General features: G+C 51.3%; 1 protein-coding gene across 9 annotated transcripts in view; it reads left to right on the top strand.

Annotated features, from left to right (window-relative positions):
• The window catches only part of LOC115642040 (cytochrome P450 4F22-like), a 53,438-nt gene that overhangs the window by 17,836 nt on the left and 11,574 nt on the right, over positions 1-24,028 (top strand). For 8 of the 9 annotated variants that reach the window (XM_030545390.1, XM_030545398.1, XM_030545397.1 and 5 more), the window contains 3 exons: positions 15,658-15,880; positions 17,056-17,200; positions 23,802-23,855. In XM_030545390.1, the coding sequence (XP_030401250.1) occupies positions 15,658-15,880; positions 17,056-17,200; positions 23,802-23,855 (422 nt within the window). The remainder of the gene's footprint in view (positions 1-15,657; positions 15,881-17,055; positions 17,201-23,801; positions 23,856-24,028) is intronic. The other variant, XM_030545399.1, reaches the window with a different exon arrangement.

Raw genomic sequence — 24,028 nt, 5'->3', positions numbered from 1 at the left:
GGGCCACAGCAGCCACAGGGCATCCTCAAGCCCCAGTTCCCTAATTCAAGAGCAGGAGCAGCAGAAACTAGAGTTGGAAGTAAATATGCTTCAGGTGGAGGAAGAGGAGCTGGAGCTGCAGGAGCTGGCTGATCCTGCCCAGCAGGGGAAAAGCAAAGAGAAGTAGCAAAAGCATGAATTGAGAGTGGTTTCCCCAGGAATTGAAATTAGGGGGGGTGTTCTAATTTACAGGCCGGGGGTATGAGGGCCGATAAGGGGTGAGATTGTGAAGGTGAAGGTGGCTGTATGGCACAATAGTAAAAACTGAAAAATGTTTCATGACCATTTTATTAGATTTAACTCATGTTTAAGAATCAAGTCTGTGTACTTTTTTCAGTTGTCTTAACAAACACTTCTTGTCCTCTTCAGTTAAGGATTCAATATAAATGCCTTCATTAGTCAACTTCTGGACTGAAATCTTTGCTTCTTCCAGTACTTTTTCAATGGATAGCTCTCTGATTGATCCAAATGTAGCTTCTATTGCTGGACAAAGGTCTACTACAGATGTAGCAGATGCCTGAAGGGCATTGTTTAGTGACCCAAGTGGTTTCAACAATAGACTTACAAGAGAGAGAATGGCAATAGTCTACTCTGAACATAGTAGCAAAAGTAATCCACCAGCCTCACTACTTAGGTCCATCCCATCTCAGTAGATACTTTCTAAAGCCAGTAATAACGGCTGGAGTAATTTTAAGACAACAGTCAAGGATCGCTCATGAGAAAGCCAGCGGGTTTTCCCAGGTTGGACTAATTTGAACTTCAGTCCCAGTGTATCTTCTCTGTTTTCCAAGATATTCAGTCTTTTTGGACTTTTGCTGAAAAAAGAATATAATGAAGACATTAAATTTATAGCTTTTTTAATGTCTTTTGAAGATTCTGCAACTCGTACTAATGCTAGTTGGAGTAGATGGCCTCTGCAGTGTTTATGGGAGAGATTAGGGTTACACTTTTCTCTGAGCAAAGTTTGTACTCCACCATGTCTTCCAGAGAAGTTTGCAGCTCCCTCAAATGCACAAGCAGCCATCTGTTTGGGGTCCAACTGACAAGCATTTAACTCTTCTAAGATGTGGGTTGTCACAGATGCAGTCGATGTGTCTTCTATAACTTGAACATCTAGAAATGCATCTACTGGCCTACCCCTGACATCAAGATAAAGTACACAATGACTTAATACTTGATGCCCATTTGCATCAGTGCATTCATCAGCCATGTATGCAAATATTTTGAATGTGGTGAGAGAGTTCTTCACTTTTTCAACTGTTGAGACTTTCACTGTTGCACTGCATGCTTCTAGCTAGTCAGTTGAGTTTCTTGCAGAAGGATAGTGAGCATTTGCTGGTCTTGTTCAGAACCATTATTCAACTTCAGGATGAATAAGTGACAATGCACTTAACATTGGCCTCCAGTTGGTAATGTGTGGTATCTCTTGCTTACGTGGAAAGTAGGATGCCACAGCCATGTTTGTTTGCATGAACTGTGTTGTGTCTCCAGCATTCTTAACAGCCTCATTACGTACTTCTAAAACTGGCTTTGGAAGTGGGCTTATAAGGCTTTGTGCATGTTGATGCACTTCAGAGGTGTGGTGTTTTGCAGCCTTTTCATGTAGTTTTGTAGCATTGGCTTTGCTGATCGGTTTGATAAACCAAGCTCCTCCACTTTTATCAATTATAGCATTAGGAAGCTTTCCTTCTTGTTAATCATTTTTGCAAGAGGTGTGCCAGTAGCCATCTTTTGTAACTTCAGTGAATGGGAATACTCAGGGTATGGCTACACTTGAAATTTCAAAGCCCTGCCGCGGCAGCGCTTTGAAGTGTGAGTGTGGTCGGAGCGCCAGCGCTGGGAGAGAGCTCTCCCAGCGCTGCACGTAAACCACATCCTCTACCAGTGTAACTTGCAGCGCTGGGAGCCGCGCTCCCAGTGCTGCGGCACTGATTACACTGAGGCTTTACAGCGCTGTATCTTGCAGCACTCGGGGGTGTTTTTGCACACCTCTGAGCGTGAAAGTTGCAGCGCTGTAAAGTATCAGTGTAGCCAAGGCCTCAGACTGACAAACATCGGGAACCGCCTTTAGGTTTCAGAGACACTGTTTCTTCAGTAGGTAGCTGTGTTTGTGCTCTGGGCTGGTGGTAGGTAGATATACCACTTGACCCTTCAGATGATATGTTGATATATTCTTGGTTCTTGATGCGTTCTTCACCTTGGTTAGTTTTGGAGGCCTTTGAGGGAAAAATTGTTGTATTGTTTTTGTCTTTTCATTTTCACTTTGACCTGCAACATATAAAAGAGATATGAACAAATTAAATGTTTTGTTAAGATAATGCACATTTAACATAAGGATAATGCAAGTTACACCAAAACACATAACAGGTCTAGATTTCTAAAATAATATAATTTTTCAAAAAAAATATGTTTAATTTAAATTGGCTTTTAAAAAGTAAGCCATCATGGAATAAGATGGAAGTCCTCTCATCGATCAGTAACTGATTAAAAGATGGGAAACAAAGGTTAGGAATAAATGATCAGTTTTCAGAATGGAGATCGATAAATAATGGTATTCCTGAGGAGTGGGTACTGGGACCATAACTGTTCAACATATTCATAAATGATCTGGAAAATGGGTAAACAGTGAGGTGGCAAAATTTGCAGATAATACAAAACTATTCAAGATAGCTAAGTCCCAGGCAGACTGCGAAGAGTTACAAAGGGATCTTACAAAACTGAGTGACTGGGCAACAAAATGGCAGATGAAATTCAGTGTTGATAAATGCAAAGTAATGCACATTGGAAAACAATCTCAACTATACATACAAAATGATGGAGTCTGAATTAGCTGTTAACACTTAAGAAAGAGATCTTGGAGTCATTGTGGATAGTTCTCTGAAAATATCCACTCAATGTACAGCAGCAGTCAAAAAAGCAAACAGAATGTTGGGAATCATTAAGAATGGGATAGATAATAAAACAGAAAATACCATATTGCCTCTATATAAATCCATGGTACATGCACACCTTGAATACTGTGTGCAGATCTGGTCACTCCATGCCAAAAAAGATATATTGGAATTGGGAAAAGTACAGAGATGGGTAACTAAAATGATTAGGGGCATGAAACAGGAGGAGAGATTAAAATGACTGGGAAATTTCAGCTTAGAAAAGAGACAATAGGGGGGATATGATAGAGGCCTATAAAATCTTGACTGGTGTGACGAAAGTGAATAAGGAAATGTTATTTAATCCTTCACATAACACAAGGACTAGCAGTCACCCAATGAAATTAATAGGCAGCAGGTTTTAAAAAAGCAAAAGGAAGTATTTCTTCACACAACATAAAGTCAACCTGTGGAACTCTTTGCCAAGGGATGCTGTGATGACCAAAACTATAACAGGATTAAAAAAATAACTAGATAAATTCCTGGAGAATAGCCATCAGTGGCTATTAGCCTGGGGAGGGATGCATCACCATGCTCTGAGCGTCTCTAGCCTGTTTGCCAGAAGCTGAGAGTGGGCAACAGGAGATGGATGACTTGATGATTACCTGTTCTGTTCATTCCCTCTGAAGCACCTGGCCTTGACCACTGTCGGAAGACAGGCTAGTGGGCTATATGGACCATTGGTCTGACCCAGTATAACCATTCTTATGTAAAAATTAATTATAATAATAAAAACGTTTAGTACAGAAACTCCCTGACATAATGACCTCTCAAGATAGCAATGATGTAAGACAGCAACCTTGGCAAATAATGCATTTTAAAAATCTTGGCCTACTAGGAAACATATTTATAGAAGTTTCCATTCCCAGTCACAAATCTAGCATTCTGGAGCAAAGTCACTAAAATATAGTCCAACAATCAAATGTTTATTTAATGTGCCCCACACTTTTCCCTCCACCGCACCCCAATCACCGGTGTTGTCCTTGGTCAGTGGAGACTCAGAGTTCAGAGGTGTTTTCACATGAGTACACCTCCCAGGTGGGGGGCAAGAAGGCACCTTGCTCGTTACTCCAGCTGCTCACTGTTCGCTCTGGCCACACCTGTTCATTGTGCCACCGTTCACTCCACCACTCTGTTGCCAATGGCCCTGCACGGTCACCTTCTGCTATCACCTGCCACTGTGACCTCTGCAAGTTGATCTCTTGAGGTTCCACCCAGCTCTCAGTGATTTCAGCTGAGCTCTCAGTGTGGGAACCTTCCTGCTAGTGCAGTCCCCAGACTGCACAGGAACACTGTCCCCACATCAGGACTAAGCACTTAGACCTGATTATCAGTGATTTCAACTGCAGTGGTCACTTAACAGAACAAAAGACTATCTATGGAGCCTAATCAGCTCTGTCTTTAAATAGTGGAGAGGGACAGGGCCCCAACCTTGATGCCCTCAATCAGCACAGGCTAAGTACAGTTCTACTGCCCTTTACTCATACAATAAGAACAACAACATTTCATTCCCCCCTCACCTCACATTCAAGTGATTTGTAACCCAACTCCAGCCAAAATCTGTCACTTGGGCAACATAGCTCTGTGTGCTGGATACCTAGGTAGATTAGGTGTGAATGTAAATACAGTCTGGCCCTGAAGTCTTTCCCTCCAGCCCCAGCTCATCACTAGCTGTCAGGGAGAGCTCATTTTGACTTCACTTACAAATCATCATTTGAAATTATTAGGTTGGCCAACATCACAGAACTGAATGTACTGACATTGTCATAAAATACAGCTGTATAACGAAGCTAGTCTATCTTCATACTTTTCAAGTCTATTATACTTTTCAGATACACATATTTTATCATACACTGTATATGCTTTTAAAGTGTGTATTAATGTTTCAATTTCAATTCAAATTTCCAAACAGTCACTAAATTGGCATGTAACTAGTTCACAAAACTGGGGGGCGGTGTTGGAGAAATTCACAGGGGTGTAGAGAAATCACTGATTGGGAATCAAGGAGTGGAGGAACTAGAGGCCGCAGGGAGAGACTGCAAGAATGGGATCCCAGCTCCCCAGGGAGCAGAGATGCTAAATAACTGCCCCAGTATAAGGATGGAGGCCTTGGAAAAGGCTTGTGATTTGAATCTGGTTCCCCCTGTGGATCAGCTCCATTGTCTCACTCCCTTCTGGGGACCCAGAGCCTTCAATGCCTATAGTCACATGGACAGTTCAGGCAGGCCTTGCTGCTTACATTTGACAGGGTGAAACAGCTGGGTGAAAGTTTTAAGTGTGAAACCCTTTGCATTGCCGGCAGCACAGGCAGGCTCAGGGCGAATCAGGAGTGCTAGTGGTGGGCATCAGCTAAATGATATACCTTTGAGCTACACAGTGTAGCCGTGTGGGTCCCAGGAGATTAAAGAGACATGGTGGGTGAGATAATATCTTTTATTGGACCAGTTTCTGTTGATGAGCATGACAAATTTTCGAGCCACACAGAGCTCAATCTGTTATTTAGAAATGGCTCTGTAACTTTAAGGGCTTCTATACATGCATAGTGAAGAGGCTGGTGAAGGCGCTCTATGACCACAGGAGAGAGCTCTCCCATCGGTGTAAGAAAACCACCTCTGTGAGCGGCAGTAGCTATGTCAGCAGGAGAGCATCTCCCACCAACACAGCACTGTCTACACCGGTGCTTCTGTCGGGGTAACTTATGTCACTTGGGGGGTGCTTTATTCAAACTCCTGAGCAACATAAATTATGCTGACTAAGGCCTGGTCTACACTATGCATTTAAACCAATTTTAGCAGCATTAAACTGATTTAATGATGCACCCGTCCACACTATGAGGCCCTTTATATGGATATAAAGGGCTCTTTAACTCTGTTTCTGTATTCCTCCCCAGCGAGAGGAGTAGCACTAAAATCAGTATTACCATTTCGGATTAGGGTTAGTGTGGCCTCAAATTGACGCTATTGGCCTCTGGGTGGTATCCCACAGTGCACCACTGTAACCACTCTGGACAGCAATCTGAACTCGGATGCAGTGGCCAGGTAAACAAGAAAAGCCCTGCGAACTTTTGAATTACATTTCCTGTTTGCCCAGCGTGGAGCTCTGATCAGCACAGGTGGCTATGCAGTCCCAAATCCAAAAAGAGCTCCAGCATGGACCATACAGGAGATACTGGATCTGATTTCTGTATGGGGAGATGAATCTGTTCTATCAGAGCTCCGTTACAGAAGATGAAATGCCAAAGCATTTGAAAAAAATCTCCAGGCTATACAGTGCTGCGTGACAAGAGTAACGGAAAGCCAAAGAATCAAATGGACGCTCATGGAGGGAGGGAGTACTGAGGACTCCAGCTATCCCACAGTCCACAGCAGTCTCCGAAAAGTATTTGCATTCTTGGCTGAGCTCCCACTGCCTGTAGGTTCAAACACATTGTCCGGCGTGGTTCAGGGAATAGCTTGTCAATTTACTCCCTCCCCCCACCACATGAAAGAAAAGGGAAAGAAATCGTTTCTTGATTTTTTTCAGTGTCACCCTATGTCTACTGAATGCTGCTGGTAGATGAGATGCTGCAGCAGTGAAGTGCAGTATGTGCTTTTCTCCCTTCCCTGGTGGCAAATGGTACAATATGATTGCTATCTGTCATCACTGTCAGCCCATGAGTGTTCCTGGCTGGCCTCAGGTGAGACTGGCCGGGGTGCCTGGGTAAAACTAGGAATGATTCCTAGTCATTCCCAGTAGATAGTACAGAATGGCTGGTAACTGTCCTCATCATAGCAACTGGGGGCTGAGCTCCATCAGCCCTCTCTCTTTCATGTGTAAAGAAAAGATTCTGTACTGCCTGGAGTATCATAGCAGCAGGATTCTGGGCTCCTCTCCTCCCCACCATTTAATGTTCTGCCTGGACTGTCATAGCACTGGGAGGCTGCCTCCCCCTCATTTTATCTCACTAACAAGTCACTGTTTCTTATTCCTGCATTCTTTATAACTTCATGACATAAATTGGGGGGACACTGCCACAGTAGCCCAGGAAGGTTGGGGGAGGGGTTGTTGCAGGGGCACCCTCCGTGAACGGTATGCAGCTCATCATTTCTGCAGGATCTGACACAGAGCAGCTGTGCTCTCTGATACACTGGTTCTCTAGTATACTTACCCCATATTCTAGGCAGGACTGACTCTATTTTTAAGAAGCCATAAAGGAGGAATTGACTCAGGGAGTCATTTCCATTTGTGCCTTTGCACCCCTGGCCAACCTCAGCCCAGGACACCCATGATAGCAGCAGACAGCACAGAACAACAGATAACTGCAATCTTATTGCCAATTTACAATAACAGCAGACAGTACTAAACAACTGATAACCATCTCTGCCATCATGCAAAAACAAATGAACACTGCTGTGTAGCACTGCAGTAAAGCCTCTGTCAGCGGCATCCAGTACACATATGGTGACAGAAAAAAAAAAGCTGAACGGGCTCCATGGTTGCCATGCTTTGGCATCTGCCAGGGCAATCCAGGGAAAAGGGCACGAAATGATTGTCTGCCGTTGTTTTCCCGGAGGAAGGAGTGAGTGACGACATTTACCCAGAACCACCCGTGACAATGATTTTTGCCCCATCAGGCACTGGGATCTCAACCCAGAATTCCAAGGGGCAGGGGAGACTGCTGGAACTATGGGATAGCTACAGAATAGCTACCCACAGTGCAACACTCCGGAAATCGACGCTAGCCTTGGACCATGGACGCACACCACCGAATTAATGTGCTTAGTGTGGCCGCGTGCACTCGACTTTATACAATCTGCGTGCACTCGACTTTATACAATCTGTTTTACAAAACCGGTTTATGTAAAATCGGACTAATCCCGTAGTGTAGACGTACCCATAAACTGTGGTGTTACATAGCCTAAGACAAATCCAGTCCTTCTGTAAAAGCCAAGGGCCTGGACCTAGTGCTGAGTGTTTGGCTATGTCATCAGTTTCACATACAGTTAGAACTTCCTTTCGGCAGAGAGCATCTTCACCAGACATACGTCACTGGTACAGCCGGGCTGCTGCAGCGCTGTATGTACACAAGCCCTTTGTCTGTGCGAATGTGAACAAAGGTGTCAGACAAAAGGCACATGGAATGGCTGAAGGGCAAAAGTGTGGGGAAGGTCTTTTCAGCCCTACCTATGACAGAAGGGAAAGGCTATTTAGGATACCTTCCCATGTGTGAATCTGAACCTGAGTGGGTTGGGGGAAGGGACTCCCTGTGTTGGTGAGTATCTGAGTGTCTGTTGTGGGGACAGTTTGTCAGTTTGACTGTGTGCTTGATTGTTTGAAAAGTGTGAATTGGGAGTGCTTTGTTCCAGGTGGGCCTTGAGTGGGCCTGACTGTTATAAAAAGGCAGTCAGCTGCAAATCAGCTGAGCGGGGAACAGCGGAGCAGCTAATAGAGGGAGTTTGCCTGGAATCTGTCTGAGAAGAGGTATGCAGAGTCCTGCACTTAGGAGGGAAGAATCCCATGCACTGCTACAGACTAGGGACCGAGTGGCTAGGCAGCAGTTCTGCAGAAAAGGACCTAGGGGTTACAGTGAATGAGAAGCTGGATATGAGTCAACAGTGTGCCTTTGTTGCCAAGAAGGCTAATGGCATTTCGGGCTGTGTAAGTAGGGGCATTGCCAGCAGATCGAGGGACGTGATCATTCCCCTCTATTTGACATTGGTGAGGCCTCATCTGGAGTACTGTGTCCGGTTTTGGGCCCCACACTACAAGAAGGATGTGGAAAAATCGGAAAGAGTCCAGCAGAGGGCAACAAACATTATAAGGGGGCTGGAGCACATAATTTATGAGTCGAGGCTGAAGGAACTGGGATTGTTTAATCTGCAGAAGAGAAGTTGGTCCTAGTTGGTGTTGTATTCTGTTTGCACAAAGTAAATGCAACCGGATCACGATCACTGGTACCTTGGCAACTGCCAATGTTCAGCTCAGTGATTAACCATTCTTTATCTCTCAGAATGAGGTTCAACACTGAGTTCCTTTGTGTTGGATGCAGGATTCTCTGTGTTAGAAAATTATCGTCTATTATTTTTAGACACTCCAAGAAAGTTTGGTTACCGGCCAAAGGAAATGTGCACCAAATGTTTCCCAGGTTAAAGTCACTCATGATAACACAGTGTTTCTTCCTACACATTATAGACAGATGCTTAAGAAGCAGTTTGTTCTGTTCCCTAGTGAGATTAGGTGGTCTGTAACAGATGCCCACCAGTACCCCCCTCTCACCCCATCCTCAGTTGTACTTTTGCCAGTGAGAACTTTAATCCATTAGCCTTTGTGGTCCTGTGATTCTGCATTGTTTGTGACAGATGACAGGAACAGTGTCTTTGAGCTAAAGTACCACCTCTCCCCTTTTTCCCATTCTGTCCTTACTGAACAAGTTGTAATTACTGATTTTTAACATTCCAATCACAAATCCGATCCAGCAAGTTTCAGTAATACCAGCTGTGTTGTGTGTCTGCTCTTATGTGAGTGTCTCCAACTCCTCTTGTTTATTCCCCAGGTATTAATATAGAGATAATTTAAAATGTTCTCCTTACATGCCCCTTTGTGCTTAGATTTGTCGGATGCATAACACTGAGGCTGGTTTACATATCTGGGTGTTTTTACCATGTGAAGAGGATCACTCACTGGCAGAGTTCAGAGCACAGGTCTGCTCCCTTCCACTGCCTGCCCCCTTCTGAGATGTTCTGCTTCCCTTTTTAAGCCCTGCCTCCAGCCTGTGCAGGAGCGTTCCAGGATCTGCGAAAACATGTCTGAGGTGGCATCTTTGTGGATCACTGCACAAGGGGTCTCTCCTGAGACCTCAGAATCTAGTTTATTCTGGGGGTGGTGTCCTTCATCTTCGCTCACAGAAGGCAGCAAGCTGTCCTGCCATGCTTCTTCCCATTGCAGAATGTCCTGTCCATTCTTCTTAGCATACATTCCCCACCAAGGACTGTCTGTCTTCTTTGGCCAGTTGTGAATGTTCTCTTGGGCTTGTCTGAGTCTGTCTAGTCTGAGCTGGCAGCAGTTCTCAGTTCTTTCCTCTGATGTCTGTAGGTCCTTTCCTTTGGTTGGTTCTTGGAGGTTGCTTTCTTCAGATGTCTTACTCAGCACCCGGCAGCAATTTGATACTTCCAACTGTGAGCAGATCCTTTGGGTTCTCCTACCTCTGGAGATGACAAATTTCCAGTCATCTTTTCTGTTTTCTTGTCTCCCTTGGTCACTGGACTCCACAGCCTCTCAGTGTGGTATCTGCCATGGTGCAGGCTGGATCTGAGTATCCAGGAAATTTGCCATACCCCTGCTGTTTTGCAAAGTGGTCACCTGTTCCTTTGGACCACAAACCTTCTCCTCCATCAAGCTACCAGCCTCACACCTCATGCAGAGGGAGTCTCCTCTCTCTTCAGGCAGGAAGCGACTGTGGCACATCCGGTGCACGTCACAATAGCTGTCCACTCTTGTAATGTACCAATAGAGCAAAGCCTTCAAAATATCTCTTACAAACTCCCATGGAAACTCAGCCCTTAGCTGCTCGCCGTTATCCTGTCTCTATGGAGGAGATTGCTGATGATACAGGGCTCCTTAATCTAACAAACATGCTGAATGGAGACAAAAATCAGACTAGAATTTTTTATCAGTGAGGAACCATCAGAACAACTGCTCTAGGGACATAATGGGGTCTCCATCACTTGGAGTCTTTAAATCTGACCTTAACACCTGTTAATTAAATATATATATGATTTAATTAGTTTGCAAAGTGCTTGAATTTCTCAAGGAGAGAAAAAAAGCCAGTGATGGCTCATAGGTGTTTCTATCCCAAAGATGGCGTATGAAATGGGGTAAAGGTGGCATGCCCCAAGGTAAGTATATGCTGCCTTTTCACTAGACAGAGTCATGAAACATGTGAGGTTAATAGAACAGTATTTACAACCCTCTCATAAACATTGTATCCTTGATAATGAAAAAGCAAGGTAATGTTTGTTGGATTGCAGTACGGATAATGTTGGGCCTGTGTACTTCCTTGTATATTTTGTCAACCTTTTACCTCAATAGAACAAACATTTAAACATAGAGTTGTGTGACTGAAAGGAAACCTGACTCACTCTTCTAGCTCACATCTACACTGCATGGGAGAGCCCAGGATTCAGTCACCAGTACCCTGAAGGACCAAGGGAACTTATCCCATATTGGTTTGGTGGGGCTGGAGCGACCCAGAGTTCAGTTGGTGGCAGGATTTTCTTTTCCACAGCACTCTATAGAATAATATTATCCAGAGAAAAACTGTCGGCCCCAATCCTGTGCCAGATTGTGCATCCCCTGGGGCTGCAGCTGCTGCAGGATGGGGTCTTGGTTTGGAGGAAATGAACTTGGAGGGAAGAACTCAAGAGATATGGATTCTATTCCCAGCTCTGGCCTGCTGGGTGATGTTGAGCAGGGCCATTCCTTGCTCTGTGCCTCAGTTTCCCCATATGTAAAATGGCAATAATGATACTGACTGACCTCCTTTGTAAAGCGCTTTGAGACCTGCTAGTGGAAAGTGCTATATAAGAGCTAGGTGTTATTGTTATGCAACTCAAAACCATGAAACAAGAAATCAGTTTAAAAATGACCTTTCTGCGGAGCTTCCTCTCTCAGAAAAGTGCCTTATCTCTTAGGCTCATTTCACAATTGCCTTCAGCTACAGTGTACTGTTTTCAGTTATTTTCTGTAAAAGTCCTGGAAGCAAATCTAGCCCCACCTGAGGCTTGCTGGAAGTTAAGGTTGCTTTCAGTCATCCTCAGAACCCTACGAGACCAGGAGTAAGTGAACAAGAACATGAGCTTTGACACACATAGGCTCCATCTTCACTGCCAAAACAATTGTTTCTACAGAAGTGATAGCTCTATAATGGGGGATTGGCCATTGGAACAAACTCCCAGGGGAAGTGGTGGATTCTCCATTTCTTGATGTGTACAGATCCAGGCTGGAGGCCTTTCTGGGAGATGCTTTAGTTCAACACAAGTTACTGGGCTCCATGCAGGGGTAGCTGAGTGACATGTAAGGGCCTGCGGAGGTCAGACTGGGTGGTCTAATGGTCTCTTCTGGCCTTAAATTCTCTGACTCTCACTATACAGCCCTGGTGGAGATGACACACTGGTAGTTTTTATCTTCATGTAACTTGCTGAGATCAGCACTAGACCCTCCATACACACACTTAAGGTTGAGCTCACCTCGCTACATGTCTCCTCTAGGGTTGTACTTGATCAGCGTTATGCCCCTGTAAAAACACACCTGGTTTTGAAGTGAAGCCATAGCCCCTAGAGGTTGCTGTGTCGGCTGCTGCCCCGAAGCTCCAGAGCTGCTCCTTTGGCTCCCAAAGAGACTCACACTTGTATGTGCTGAGGCCCAGGGTCACTCACTGCTAGTGACCAGTGAGCACCGTTGTTAATATGGAGTTATGACTCTGTTCCAAGCTAGTTTTTTTATTCTGTACCATAATTGGTGTCAGTTTGCTAGTAGAGATAAATTAGTGAAAGATTAACAGTATGTTAATTTCCTGCTTGTTTAGTTTTGAATTAGGTCTCAGAGCAACCTGGATTACTGTTTGTTACGCACTCTAACTTCGCCTTCAGACACAAACACAACAGAGCAATCCCAAGCTGTGGGCGTCAGATGTTCATGGGGTGCAAAATAGGGGGTTAGCAGGCTTTTTCTGAAAATGACACTGTTCTGGACGGGCTTCCCGGGTGTGTGTTTGGGTCTGTGCAGTGACTCCATGTGATGGGCCCAGGTTCATCCAGTGCAGAGCCAATTCGTGCTGGTGGTGGGGGAAGGCTAAGCGTTTCCCTCCCACTCCCTGGCAGCTGCAGAGGCTCTGAGCATCAGGCTGGGCTCCCTGCCCCCTCGCCAGAGGAACAAGGTTTCCTGGGTGGCACCAGCACAGCGCTGCAGCCTCTGGAGTCGCTATGGGCAGAGCTGGGGTGGGAGCAGCTGCACAGGTGCCCCCGGATGGAACCAGGCAGATACGTCAGCTGCTGATGCAAGAGCAGAGGTGGCTCCCAGGCCTTGCGGGCTGGAGGGTGAGCGGTGGCCCCTGCTCTCTGGAGCTGGTGGCTGGGCTCTGCCGGTGCTGGAGCCAAGCAATGGTCCCAGGCTGCGGCCGCTCTGAGCTACACCCCGACCTGAGCGGACCCCAGTGTGGGGTGATCGTATCCTAGCCTGGAGCCCACCACCCGCCGAGCCGAGCTGAAATGAGCCAAGCCCCTCTCTGGCCCAGGGCTTAACCCCGCCTCCCCACCTGGCCTCCCCGCCTGGCTATAAAGGCCACTCCTCGAGCTTGGGCTGTGAGTTCTGGTGTACGTGTCTGGTTTGGGTGAGTGGAGCTTCTGGTTCGTCCCCTACCCGGGCAGGGCTCCGCATGGCCCAGCCCGGGGGTTGCACCGGGGCTTCCCCTGAACAGGGGTCCTGGCGGAAGCGAATGCCCCGATGTCCCTGCACGGCCAGGAGGGCTATTGACTGGGCGGGAGGGGGAGCGGGAAAGGCTGTTGGCTGGGGGGGGAGTGGGGGTGCCCCGTTACTGTTGAGGATGGGGGGCCCAGTGTAAGCGCTCTAGTGGTATGCAGTGGAGTTCAGGGCAGGTGCTCCAGAGACAAAGGAGTTTTGGTTTCTAGAGTGACTCTGGATGCCAGGTTAAGGAGTCTCTGTCCTAGCAGCTGGAGACTGACTCTAGCAGGGAGCTGCTCCTCAGGTTACAGCCCACTGGGATGCAAGCTTGAGAAGTCCCTCCTTGGCAGCACCAGACTTGTTAGGCTTTAGCACCCAACCAGGACCAGCTCTAGGCACCAGCAAAGCAAGCAACTGCTTGGGGTGGCACATTTCCAGGGGTGTAATTCTGGCCAGCCTTTTTCTTTGGGGCACTTGCACGCTCAGAGCTGTGCCACTTAGATGGGGTGAGGGTGCTGTGCCCCTGGCCCAAGCTGGAAGGGAAGTCCCAGCCCCAGGATGCTGAGCTGCCAGGGCCCAGCCACTACCTGGGGAGGAGAGGGTGAGTCGAGCCGGACGCCTCAGCTGTGCACTGGCTGCTGCTTTGCCTTGTGCCACCCCTTATATTGGGGCTTCTCTGTGTGGCCGGGTGGGGGAGGGGGTAAAGCCCTGTGGGTGCTGGGAGAAGGTGACATCACTCTCTCAGCTTCCAGCGCTGTCTGCAAGCCCCAGCATCGCCTGAGCTTGGGTTGGCAGACAGCCCAGAGCCAGCCCTGGACCCAAGGGAAAGGCTGCTGCAACTGGTGTCCAGGGAGCTCCAGGCAGGTAAGGAAGCCAGGGCCTGGGAAAGACCAGTTGCTGCACCTGAGTTGCTTTGGGGAAGGCAGGCAGGGAGTGGCTGTTGTGCCGCCCCCCCGGAGAGCCCAGCACCAGCTGTTATGGGGGGAGGGGGCAGGAGCTGGAGGCGCTGGGAGTAAAAACTCAGAGCCAGCTGCATGCATGAGGGTCTCGGAGAGGCTCTGGCTGTGAGGGAACCACACTGAGCCTCCAGGCAGCTGGGGCAAGGTCCAGCTCTGTGCAGCAGCCCTGAGCTGGAGTGTGCAGGGGGGAAGGGCAGAAAAGGAGCCAGCTGTGCCCAGAAGGTGTGGGACAGGTGCTGGGCCCTGAGGGCTAGAGCCAGCTATGCAGCAGAGGTGAGCCGGGAAGAGGGGCTGTGGGCACTGCGGAGGGCAGGTGCGAGCACTGGCCACTCTGCAGCATGGCAAGGGTCGAGGGAGCTGGTGCCCTGCTGCCAAGTACCCTGCCCACCCATGGAAGCTCTGTGGCAGTTTTACAGACCCCAGGCCTGTGCCCTAGGGAAGGGTCAGGTGGCTGCAATGGATATAAAACCCTGGCAGGAATCTGGGAGGTGGGGAGAGTGGGATATGAGACCCCCACACACACACACATTGCTTCTGGGGAGCAGGAAGGGCTATTGACTGTGTGGGGGATCCAACCCACCCCTTTCCCACTGCAACTTGAGATCATTGCTCCTTATTCTGTCATCTGCCACCGCTGAGAACAGCCTAGTTCCAGCCTATTTGGAACCCCCCTTCAGGTAGTTGAAGGCTGCTATCAAATCCCCCTTTACTCTTCTATTCTGCAGACTAAACAAGTTTCCCCAGCCTCTCCTCATAAGTCATATACCCCAGCCCCCTGATCACTTTTATTGCCTTCTGCTGGATTATCTCCAATTTGTCCACATCCTTTCTGTAGTGGAGGGCGCAGAACTGGACACAATACTCCAGATGAGGCCTCACCAGTGCCGAATAGCCGGGAATAATCATTTCCCTCTATTTGCTGGCAATGCTCCTGATAATGCAGCCCAATATGCTGTTAGCCTTCTTGGCAACAGGGCACACTGCTGACTTGTATCCAGCTTCTCGTCCACTGTAACCCCTAGATCCTTTTCTGCAGAACTGCTGCTTAGCCAGTAGGTCCCCAGCCTGTAGCAGCGCATGGGATTCTTCCTTCCTAAGTGCAGGACTCTGCACTTGTCCTGATTGAACCTCATCAGATTTCTTTTGGACCAATCCTCCAATTTGTCTAGGTCACTCTGGATCCTATCCCTACCCTCCATCATATCTACCTCTCAGTAGCTCAGTAACATACAGCTTGTCACAAAGGGACCCACTGGCAGTTCACCCTGGTAATGCCCTGTCTCTCCCCGCAGGATGCTGCCATTCATGGACTGGGTGCTGGAGCTGCTGAGCATGGAGCGGACCCCCGTCCATGCTTACACCATCTCTGCCCTGCTCCTTGCCCTGCTGGCCCTGCTCTTCCGCACCCTCCTGCAGCTCGGGAACTCCTGGCACCGCTACTATGTGAACTGCCAGCAGCTGCGCTGCTTTCCAGAGCCCCCGCGTCGCAACTGGCTGCTGGGACACTTGGGAATGGTAGGTCATGTCACATGGGGGTGGGGAGGGCGTGAGTGTCTTTTCTTCCCTCTTACTCCTTGCTGCCACTGAGTCATGGCTTGATCCCTGCTGGGAGGAGCCACACTTGCCCACCCCAAGGGAGGGGCTGGTGGAATACTCCCTGAGAGGGCTGGGGGTAGGTGACTCTGCTGGTTCAGGCCTCTCCCTCCATCCCGGGTGAAGAGTTTTGGTCCCAGCTGGTGCATGGCCTAGAAGATCGCTCAGGGAGTCGTGCCCATCCACCAGACACGTGGTAATGGGGCTGGGACCAAGCAGGCATAGGAGACAAGGGTCCTGGGACAGCTCCATCAGGTTCTCAGCATACGCCCTGTCTGGCAACAGAGTGGGCAGCCTCTGAACTCAGTCAAATGTCCTGACCCAATGAGGAAGCTGGTGTCAGAGGCATTGGTCATACTGCTGTTCCCATCCTGCTGTGGATCGGCCCCTTCCTATGGCTTCTGGCTCTGATGCACCCCTGAGACAGCAGGCCCCTGGGCTCCATCTCTGGCACTGAATGGGGCGGGAGTGGTGGGGCAGCTGGGGCTCTGGCCCACATGCAGAGTTGTGGGGGGTGAATGGCCCCCTACCCACCCAGTGGCCTGCACTCAAATGCCGCATTCTCCAGGCAGGGCCCAAGGCTGAGTGTGGGATGTGCCCTGGTGGGTGACTCTGGACTCTGGTGCCCAGACACTTGCCCAGTGGCAGGGGGCTCTAAGGGAACCAATCCATAGAAGCCTCTCTGCTCACGACTGCCCCTGCCATGCTCCCTGGCCCTGCCCTGTGCCACCCCTGCCAGCCAGCTGCACCCCAGTGGCTCTGCCTGCATTGGTGGTGAGTGGCTGCTGAGCCTGTTTGGTCGCCTTTGCTGTGGAGCAGGGAGGGTTATAAAGCCCTTGGCGGGATGGCCCCACTTGGTGTAGCTGGCTATGCCCTTGCCACAATCACCATGTGCCGTGATATCAGGCATCGGCCGTGCTCAAGAGGTGAGAGTCTTGACAGATACACTTGGGGCAGCACTGCACGTGGCAGTGGGGAGATCCCTGCCTCTGATCAGAGGATCTGATTCTGCCCCGTCTGGTGTGCACTGACTTGCTCTGGACTCCAGGAGGGACCCAATCCTACCCTATATTAACTCTGCCCTGTCTCTCCTGCAGTTCATACCTGGTGAGGAGGGGCTGAGCTTGGTGTCCCAAACAGTGGCTACATTCTCCCAGGCCTTTGTGATATGGATGGGGCCCTTCCTACCAGTCCTGTTCCTGGTGCACCCTGATTACCTCAAGCCGATCACAACAGCCTCAAGTATGCTGGCTCCTGTGGGGGGGGAGGGGGTTTGAGACTCTGAGGGTATGTCTGCACTGCATATAGACACCCGTGGCTGGCCTGTGTCAGCTGGCTCAGGCTGTGAGGCTGTGTCAGGCTTCCTTCTCCACTCTGAACTTTAGGGTTCAGATGTGGGGATCCATATGAAAGATCCCGTAAGCTTATTTACCAGCTTAGGTTAACAGTAAGCTGCCACCACCAAGCATGTTTCAAATCTTAGGGGAGAGCCACTTGGGAAATAGTTGGGGAAAGGCAGAGTTCCAAGTCCCTAACCCTCCTCCTTTCCTGGGCAGATGTGAGACTAATTCCTCCCCTCCCTCAGTCCTTACACCCCTGTTCCTGGATAGGCTTGACAGTATACCCTCACCAATTAGTCCTAGTGAACACAGATCCAAAACCCTTGGATCTTAAAACAATTAAAAATCATTTAGGTTCTTAAAAGAATTTTATTAAAGAAAAGGTAAAGTTCATCTCTGTAAAATTGGGATGGAAATAACTTTATAGGGTAATCAAACTCAGAGAGCCCAGAGGAACCCCCTCTAACCTTAGGTTTAGAGTTACAGCAAACAGAGGTAAACCCTCTAGCAAAAGGAACATTTACAGGTTGAGAAAACAAAGATGAAAACTAACACGTCTTGCCTGGCTGTTACTTACAAGTTTGAAATATGAGAGACTGGTTCAGAAAGATTTGGAGAACATGGACGGATAGTCCCAAGAGTGAACATCACCAAAACAAAGAGCACAAACAAAAGCCTTCCCCCACCACCCCCCACTCCCAAGATTTGAAAGTATCATGTCCCCTTATTGGTCCTTTAGGTCAGATGTCAGCCAGGTTATCTGAGCTTCTTAACCCTTTAGAGGTAAAAGGATTTTGGTGCCTCTGGCCAGGAGGGATTTTATAGAATTGTACACTGGAGGGTTGTTACCCTTCCCTTTATAGTTATGACAGGCCTTTACACTGCAGTGTAGATATTTTGGTTGGGGCTCGAGCCTGGCCTCTGGGACCTTCCCCCCCCCACACCCATGGGGTCCCAGAACTTAGGCTCAGGGCTGTAAAACTGCAGTATAGACATTTGGGATCAGGCTGGAGCCTGAGTCAGCTGACGTGGGCAGGTCACAGGTGTCTAATTGCAGTGTAGATGCAACCTGTGGGGCCAGAGATGGGAAAGACTACCTGGGCCCCTCTAACCTGTCACTGGGGAACCTATGCAGGACTGGCCTCAGCAGTGTGTTCTCCAGGGCCCTGGCCGGGCTGCTGTGACCATCCCAAGGGACAGGGCTCCCAGTCAGTCTCTTACCCCCAGTGTGACATCATGCCGGTATGAAGGTTTTCCTGATCTTCCCAGGGTAGGGCTGGGAGCCAGTCACCTGGGGCCCTGCAAAGCAGCCCAACCAGAGCCCTGGGGAAGGCACCAGAGGGGACAATCTGCCTGGGGCGCTAATGAGCCTCTCCCGGCAATAGCTCCTCAGTCTGCACTGTCCAGCCTGGATCTCGCTCTGCTCCAGGTCAACCCCCCCACTCCCACTCCCACCCCTGTGGGTTGTAACCCTCAAGTTCTCATACATAATCAGTGCAGGCTTCTTGGCTCAACTGACACTCCTGCCCGGGTGAACCAATCCTTCCCTGCCACCTTGGCTGCTCTCCTCTGGGTTCTGCACTGTGTGGGCCCAGCAGCCTCTTCTGGCCTTGGCTGCTGGGATTGGATTACTGTAGAGAGGGTTCCAGGGGGCCCAGAGCTGAATACAGGGTGGGTCAGGCCAGGAGGGACCGTTCTGCTCCTCTAATCTGACTGCCCGTGTCACACAAGCCAGAGACCCTCCCCAGAGCTCCCTGCAGCCAGCCCCGAGCTCCTGGCTGGAGGGAGCATTACAAAGGGACAGCCCATCTCCAGTTGTTCCCAGGGCTCATTCCCCTCCGTGTTAAACACTTGAATGGCATTACCAGTCTGAGTTTGTTCCTGCTGGATCTCACTCAGCTGCTGTCTGCTGGATGGCAGAGCCCTCTGCTGCCAGGCGTCCCTGCCCAGGGAGGGGCTGGTAGCTGGTGTCTAGGCACCTCTTTTCCTGCTCTTAAAGAAATTAAATCCATTGGGCTCCGATAGCCTTCCCCAGAGAGGCAGATTTTCCAGAGCTTGAGTTGTTCTGGTGGCTCCTCCCAGACTCCTCCCCTGCTGTCACTGTGCTATTGGAGGTGGAGGGCACTGTGGAGGGAAGAGCTATTGCCTCCCTGCTTCATTGTGGGACAGCTCTGCCCAGGCAGCCCCAGGAAGCTTTAGTCTGTCTCGAGGGGCCATGCTACGTTGGAAACCCATCGGACCCGGGCTGGGCTCTGCAGAATCCCCTTCCTCCGAGGCAGCTCTGGATCCCCCCTAGAGGATGGGCTGCCTTAGTCCAGCTTCTCCAGCTCCCTACTGCTCTTGCTGCAGGCCAGTGTCTGCACCAGCTCACCCTGGGCGAAGGCAGTCAATGTGCTCTGTGCAGGGAGGCAGGGGAATAAAATGGGGCTATGTAGCTGTGGGGGCCAAGTGTTCATGGCGGGGTCTTCCTTGGGCCCTGGTATGGGCCGATTCCTGTTTGGCTCTTGAGAGATTGTGTCATCTGCTGCTTTGAGGAGTCCAGCCCAGCCAGTTTCTGCTACCCTCTGGATGCAGGGGCACCCAGAAGCTCCCTGCTGCCATAAGGGATGGGCCTGAGTCCAGTGATGCCCCATGGAGGGATGGGAGAAGGTGTGCAGGAGCAGGCAGAGCGCCTCCACGGGCTGCAGACTGTGAGCTTCCTGACAGCTACTGCTCCACCTTTAGAAGTGAGGAGATGGTGCCCCTGTGGCAAACCCCCCACTGCACCTGGTGCTGCCAGGGAGCCATGGACAAGCCCTCACCCCACCAGAGCCACTGAGCACTAGCAGTTCCTCTCCTGGGCACAGGGAGCACAGACTGGCTGTCTCCTGCATGGAGAGCCAATGGTCCATAGCCGGGACTGAGGCTCTCAGCTCCATCAGCACTGTGCCCGGGCTCCTGGGAACAGCAGGAGGAGGGACCAGGCCATGCAGGGTAAACCTAAGGCAGCACCCGGCAGGAGCTGCTACACCACAAAGACCCCTCCAGCCTGGGCAGGGTGATGGCTCAGACACTCTGGGCAGCAGGGCCAAGGGCACTGCCTGGCTGAACTCCTTGGGGGCAGCAAGCAGAGCCACCTCCCCACTGGGGACCTGTGTCATCATTGGTCTTGCAGGAGCAGCTGGGGCCCCATGGGGAGGACATGGAAACACTCCAGAGGCAGGATAGTGATGGCCAGCAATGATCAGTGACGTGGGGAGCCTGTCCTGGCCCTGTCCCCTCACTGCCACCCACGGAGAATGGCCCCTGCTAGGGCTGGTTGCCCAGTGCTCTGGTGTCTCTCGTAGTGCCAATCATCCTGGTACTGAGAGGAGTCACCGGGTGTAGCAGAGGGTGAGGGTTCGCTGCAGCTTTGCACCCCTAGCACTGCCCTGGTGAGTGAGTTACTGGGGCTGTGCGCTGCAGGGGGACGTGCAATAAGCAGAAGCCAGACTCCGAAGGAGTCCAGTCCCCGGCCTGGTTGGTGCTGTCTGGCCTGGGGGCTCCTGCTCCATCCTCTCCTACACCCTTGCAGAGGTGACATCTCTGTTCCACTTAATGTACTGCGACCACTCTTTCCAATTAGCTCTGTTCCAAGTGGTGCCTGGGCCTGCCGGGCCAAGGGCACGTGGAGCTAAGCAGGGGCCTCTTTGCTCATCCCTGAACTGCTGCCCATTCCAGCGGTTAGGGGCTGTGCCCAGGGACCCAGTTCCATCTGCTGAAACTTTGTAAACAATCCCTGTTGCTGATGCACAGGACCGGCGCTAGGAGTTTGAGCGCTCGAGGCGGACAGCAATTTCGCCGCCCCGCGCGCTGGTCCCGAGGCTCTGGTGGAGCTGCAGCAGTGGTGCCTGCGGAGGGTCCGTTGGTCCGCGGCTCCCGTGGAGCTGCCACAGTCGTGCTTGCGGGAGGTCCACCGGAGGCCCGCGAGGAGCCGACCATCTGCAGGCACGACTGCGGCAGCTCCACTGGAGCCGCGGACCAACGGACCCTCCGCAGGCACCACTGCGGCAGCTCCACCGGAGCTGCCTGCCGCCCCCTCTGGCAAAATGCCGCCCACCAATTATTCTGGAGCCCTAGGCTGCCTAAATGGTAGCACCGGCCCTGCTGATGCAGCAGCAGGAACAAAGTCCAGCTCCCTTCCCCAGTGCCAGGCTGGCTTGGCAGGACGCAGATGGGGGAGGTCTGGCTTTAGTGCTCCGAGCCAGTGCTTGGGTCTGAGCAGAGAGAGTTGCTCCCTGGAGCAGAGCTGTATGTCACTGTGCCAGGACAGGGGTGTTTCAGGGCTCAGGAGCCCCCAGTCCAGGGGGGCTGCTCGGCACTCAATCTCCTGCTCAGCTCAGCTGGATGGCAGAGAAGCACAGGGCAGGGGTGCAGTGCCGGGGCTGTGTGAATGCATGTAGCTAGTTCATGCCAGGGCTGAGGGCTCATGCCCCCGGGTTCAGCTCTGCACAGAGAACAGCTGGGAGCCCGTGTTTGCGATAACACAGGAAGCCCAAGTGGGCCCTGTCCAACCTACTGCCAGGTTAGAGCAGTTTCCCCTCCCCCATTAGAAATGAAGCTGGGGGCACTCTGAGAACAGTCAGCAGTGCGTCTGTATGGGGAGCTGAGTGGGCTGAGTCAGGCACTGGGCCCAGCATGTCGCCCTGGCCGGAGTCCCAGCTGGCCCATGGCTAACCCATGGCTCCTCGTTGTAGGGTCAGAACACGGAGGAAGGGATGCAGTGCGTTGATGAGCTCGTCGGGCGCTATGGCCACTCCTGCCTTTGGTGGTTTGGCCCCTGGCTTCCCATTCTGCGGCTCTTCCACCCAGAGGTAGTTAAACCCGTGCTGCTGGAGTCAGGTAGTGAGGGCGGCCCCAGCACCAGGAGTTTGTGTGTCCGTCCGTCCAACTGTCCTGGAGCTCAGCGGGGGTTGGATTCCCAGCAGGTGCCTGGAACTATCTGTTGTGTGTGCTGCTTCCTAGAAAAGCCCCCAGCCAGGAGGACTGGCTGCTGAGACCAGCCTTCCTCCACAGGGCTGAGGAGGAAGCTGCCCGGCTCTCAGAGCTGGGGAACGGCTCAGGTCTCAGGCTGAGCTCAGCTCGGCACATGGCTGCTGCCAACCCAGGGTCCTTAGTGAGTTCCCCTGGCCCCAGAGGGGTTGGAACAGAGGCTGTAGCCAGCCGTTAGCGTCCTGAGAGGAGCACATCCCCCTGGCTGCAGCCCAGCTGGTGCTGCCATCAGCCTCTGGGACAGTGACCCATGGGAACAAAGTTTACTTGCAGCCCTGCCGGCATCCCTGGCTGCTGGGGCTGGTGATAGGCAAGTGGGGGCAGCTCAGTGGGTCTGATAACATCTAGCCAGCTCAGGGACACACACACACCCGCCCTTCATCAGCTCAGTCCGTGATCCTGAAGGGGGTGCAGCAGGGCTGTAGGGAACAATCAGGGAGGTGAATGCAGGGGAGAAACAGGTCAGGGTGTCTCATAAGGACTAAATGGCCAATGTTCTTGGGAGGGCATAGAGTGTGGGGCAGATACTGTTGTGGGAGTGCATGACCGTGAGACTAGTGGGATGTCAGGGAAAATCTGGAGAATGATGCAGAGAGTGGGTGGAAGAGATGGGAATAGAACCCAGGAGTCCTGGCTCCTAGTCCTCTTCAGACCCTGCTATAGCCATAGGATCCCCACCCTGCTCCCAGAGCCAGGGATTACAACTAATAAATAGGCAGCTTTGAAGATGCCAAGCTCTGTACTGTGAAGGCCCCATGTGTCTGCTGAGCTCCTGTGGTTTGTGACTGCCCAAGTGGCGTGTCTGTCGCTCTGCAGGCCTGGCCCAGGCTGCAGATGCTGCTTGTGCCCGATGTCCTGCCTGCCCGGTGACTCGCTTGGAGCAAAGAGCCTGCTTTGCGTGAAGGGCCTGGTGGCTCAGCGCCCAATCCCTGTCGTGTGGCTCCTTCACCCTGTTCACTGAGCCTGTCCTGCTGCCCCAGCAGCCGCCCTCCTGGCTGCTAGGGAGGAGCCTGGAGCAGGGTGTCCAGCAGGGCCAGTGGAGCAGGCAGGTGCTGGACAGACCCACGTTCCTGTGGCTGCCCGTTTCCAGACTAATAGGTCCTGCAGCTCCAGCCAGGACTCTGATACCAGTAGCCCTGCACTCCTTCCCTGTGTCCTGGTCCGTGTATGTGTGTGTGAGCGCAAGCACCCGGGGTGCACCCCAATACCGCCCCCCATTCTGTGTGTCTGAGCGATAACGCTGGGGTGTGCCCAATTACAGCCCCCCGTGCCGTGTGTATCTGAGTGCTAGTGCCAGGGTCTGCCCCATTACCTTCCCCCATGCTGTGCTGTGTGTGTCTGAGTGCTAGCACCAGGATCTGCCCCATTACCACCCTCCTTGCCATGTGTATCTGAGCGCGAGTGCCGGGGTGCACCCCATTACTGCCCCCTGTGCCGTCTGTGTGTCTCAGCACTAACTCCCGGGCCTGCCCCATCTCTGGTCTCCCCCACAGCTGCCATCGCTCCCAAGGACTACATGTTCTATGGCTTCCTGAAGCCCTGGCTGGGTGAGTGCGCTTTCTTCTGGGCTTGGATCTTGTGCTTGGCGTCATGGGGCCCAGACCTCAGGGGACGGGCTTGTGGGGAAAGGAGGGTGTGATGTTCCCCTCTGGTGTTATCTAGATCAGTGATCTGCTAGGTCACTCCAATCCTTGACTCTGGGAGCCAGCCTTACCCTGCT

This window comes from Gopherus evgoodei, unplaced genomic scaffold (assembly GCF_007399415.2).
Source record: "Gopherus evgoodei ecotype Sinaloan lineage unplaced genomic scaffold, rGopEvg1_v1.p scaffold_37_arrow_ctg1, whole genome shotgun sequence".
NCBI lineage: Eukaryota > Metazoa > Chordata > Testudines > Testudinidae > Gopherus > Gopherus evgoodei.
This window is presented reverse-complemented; position numbering and strand designations above follow the sequence as displayed.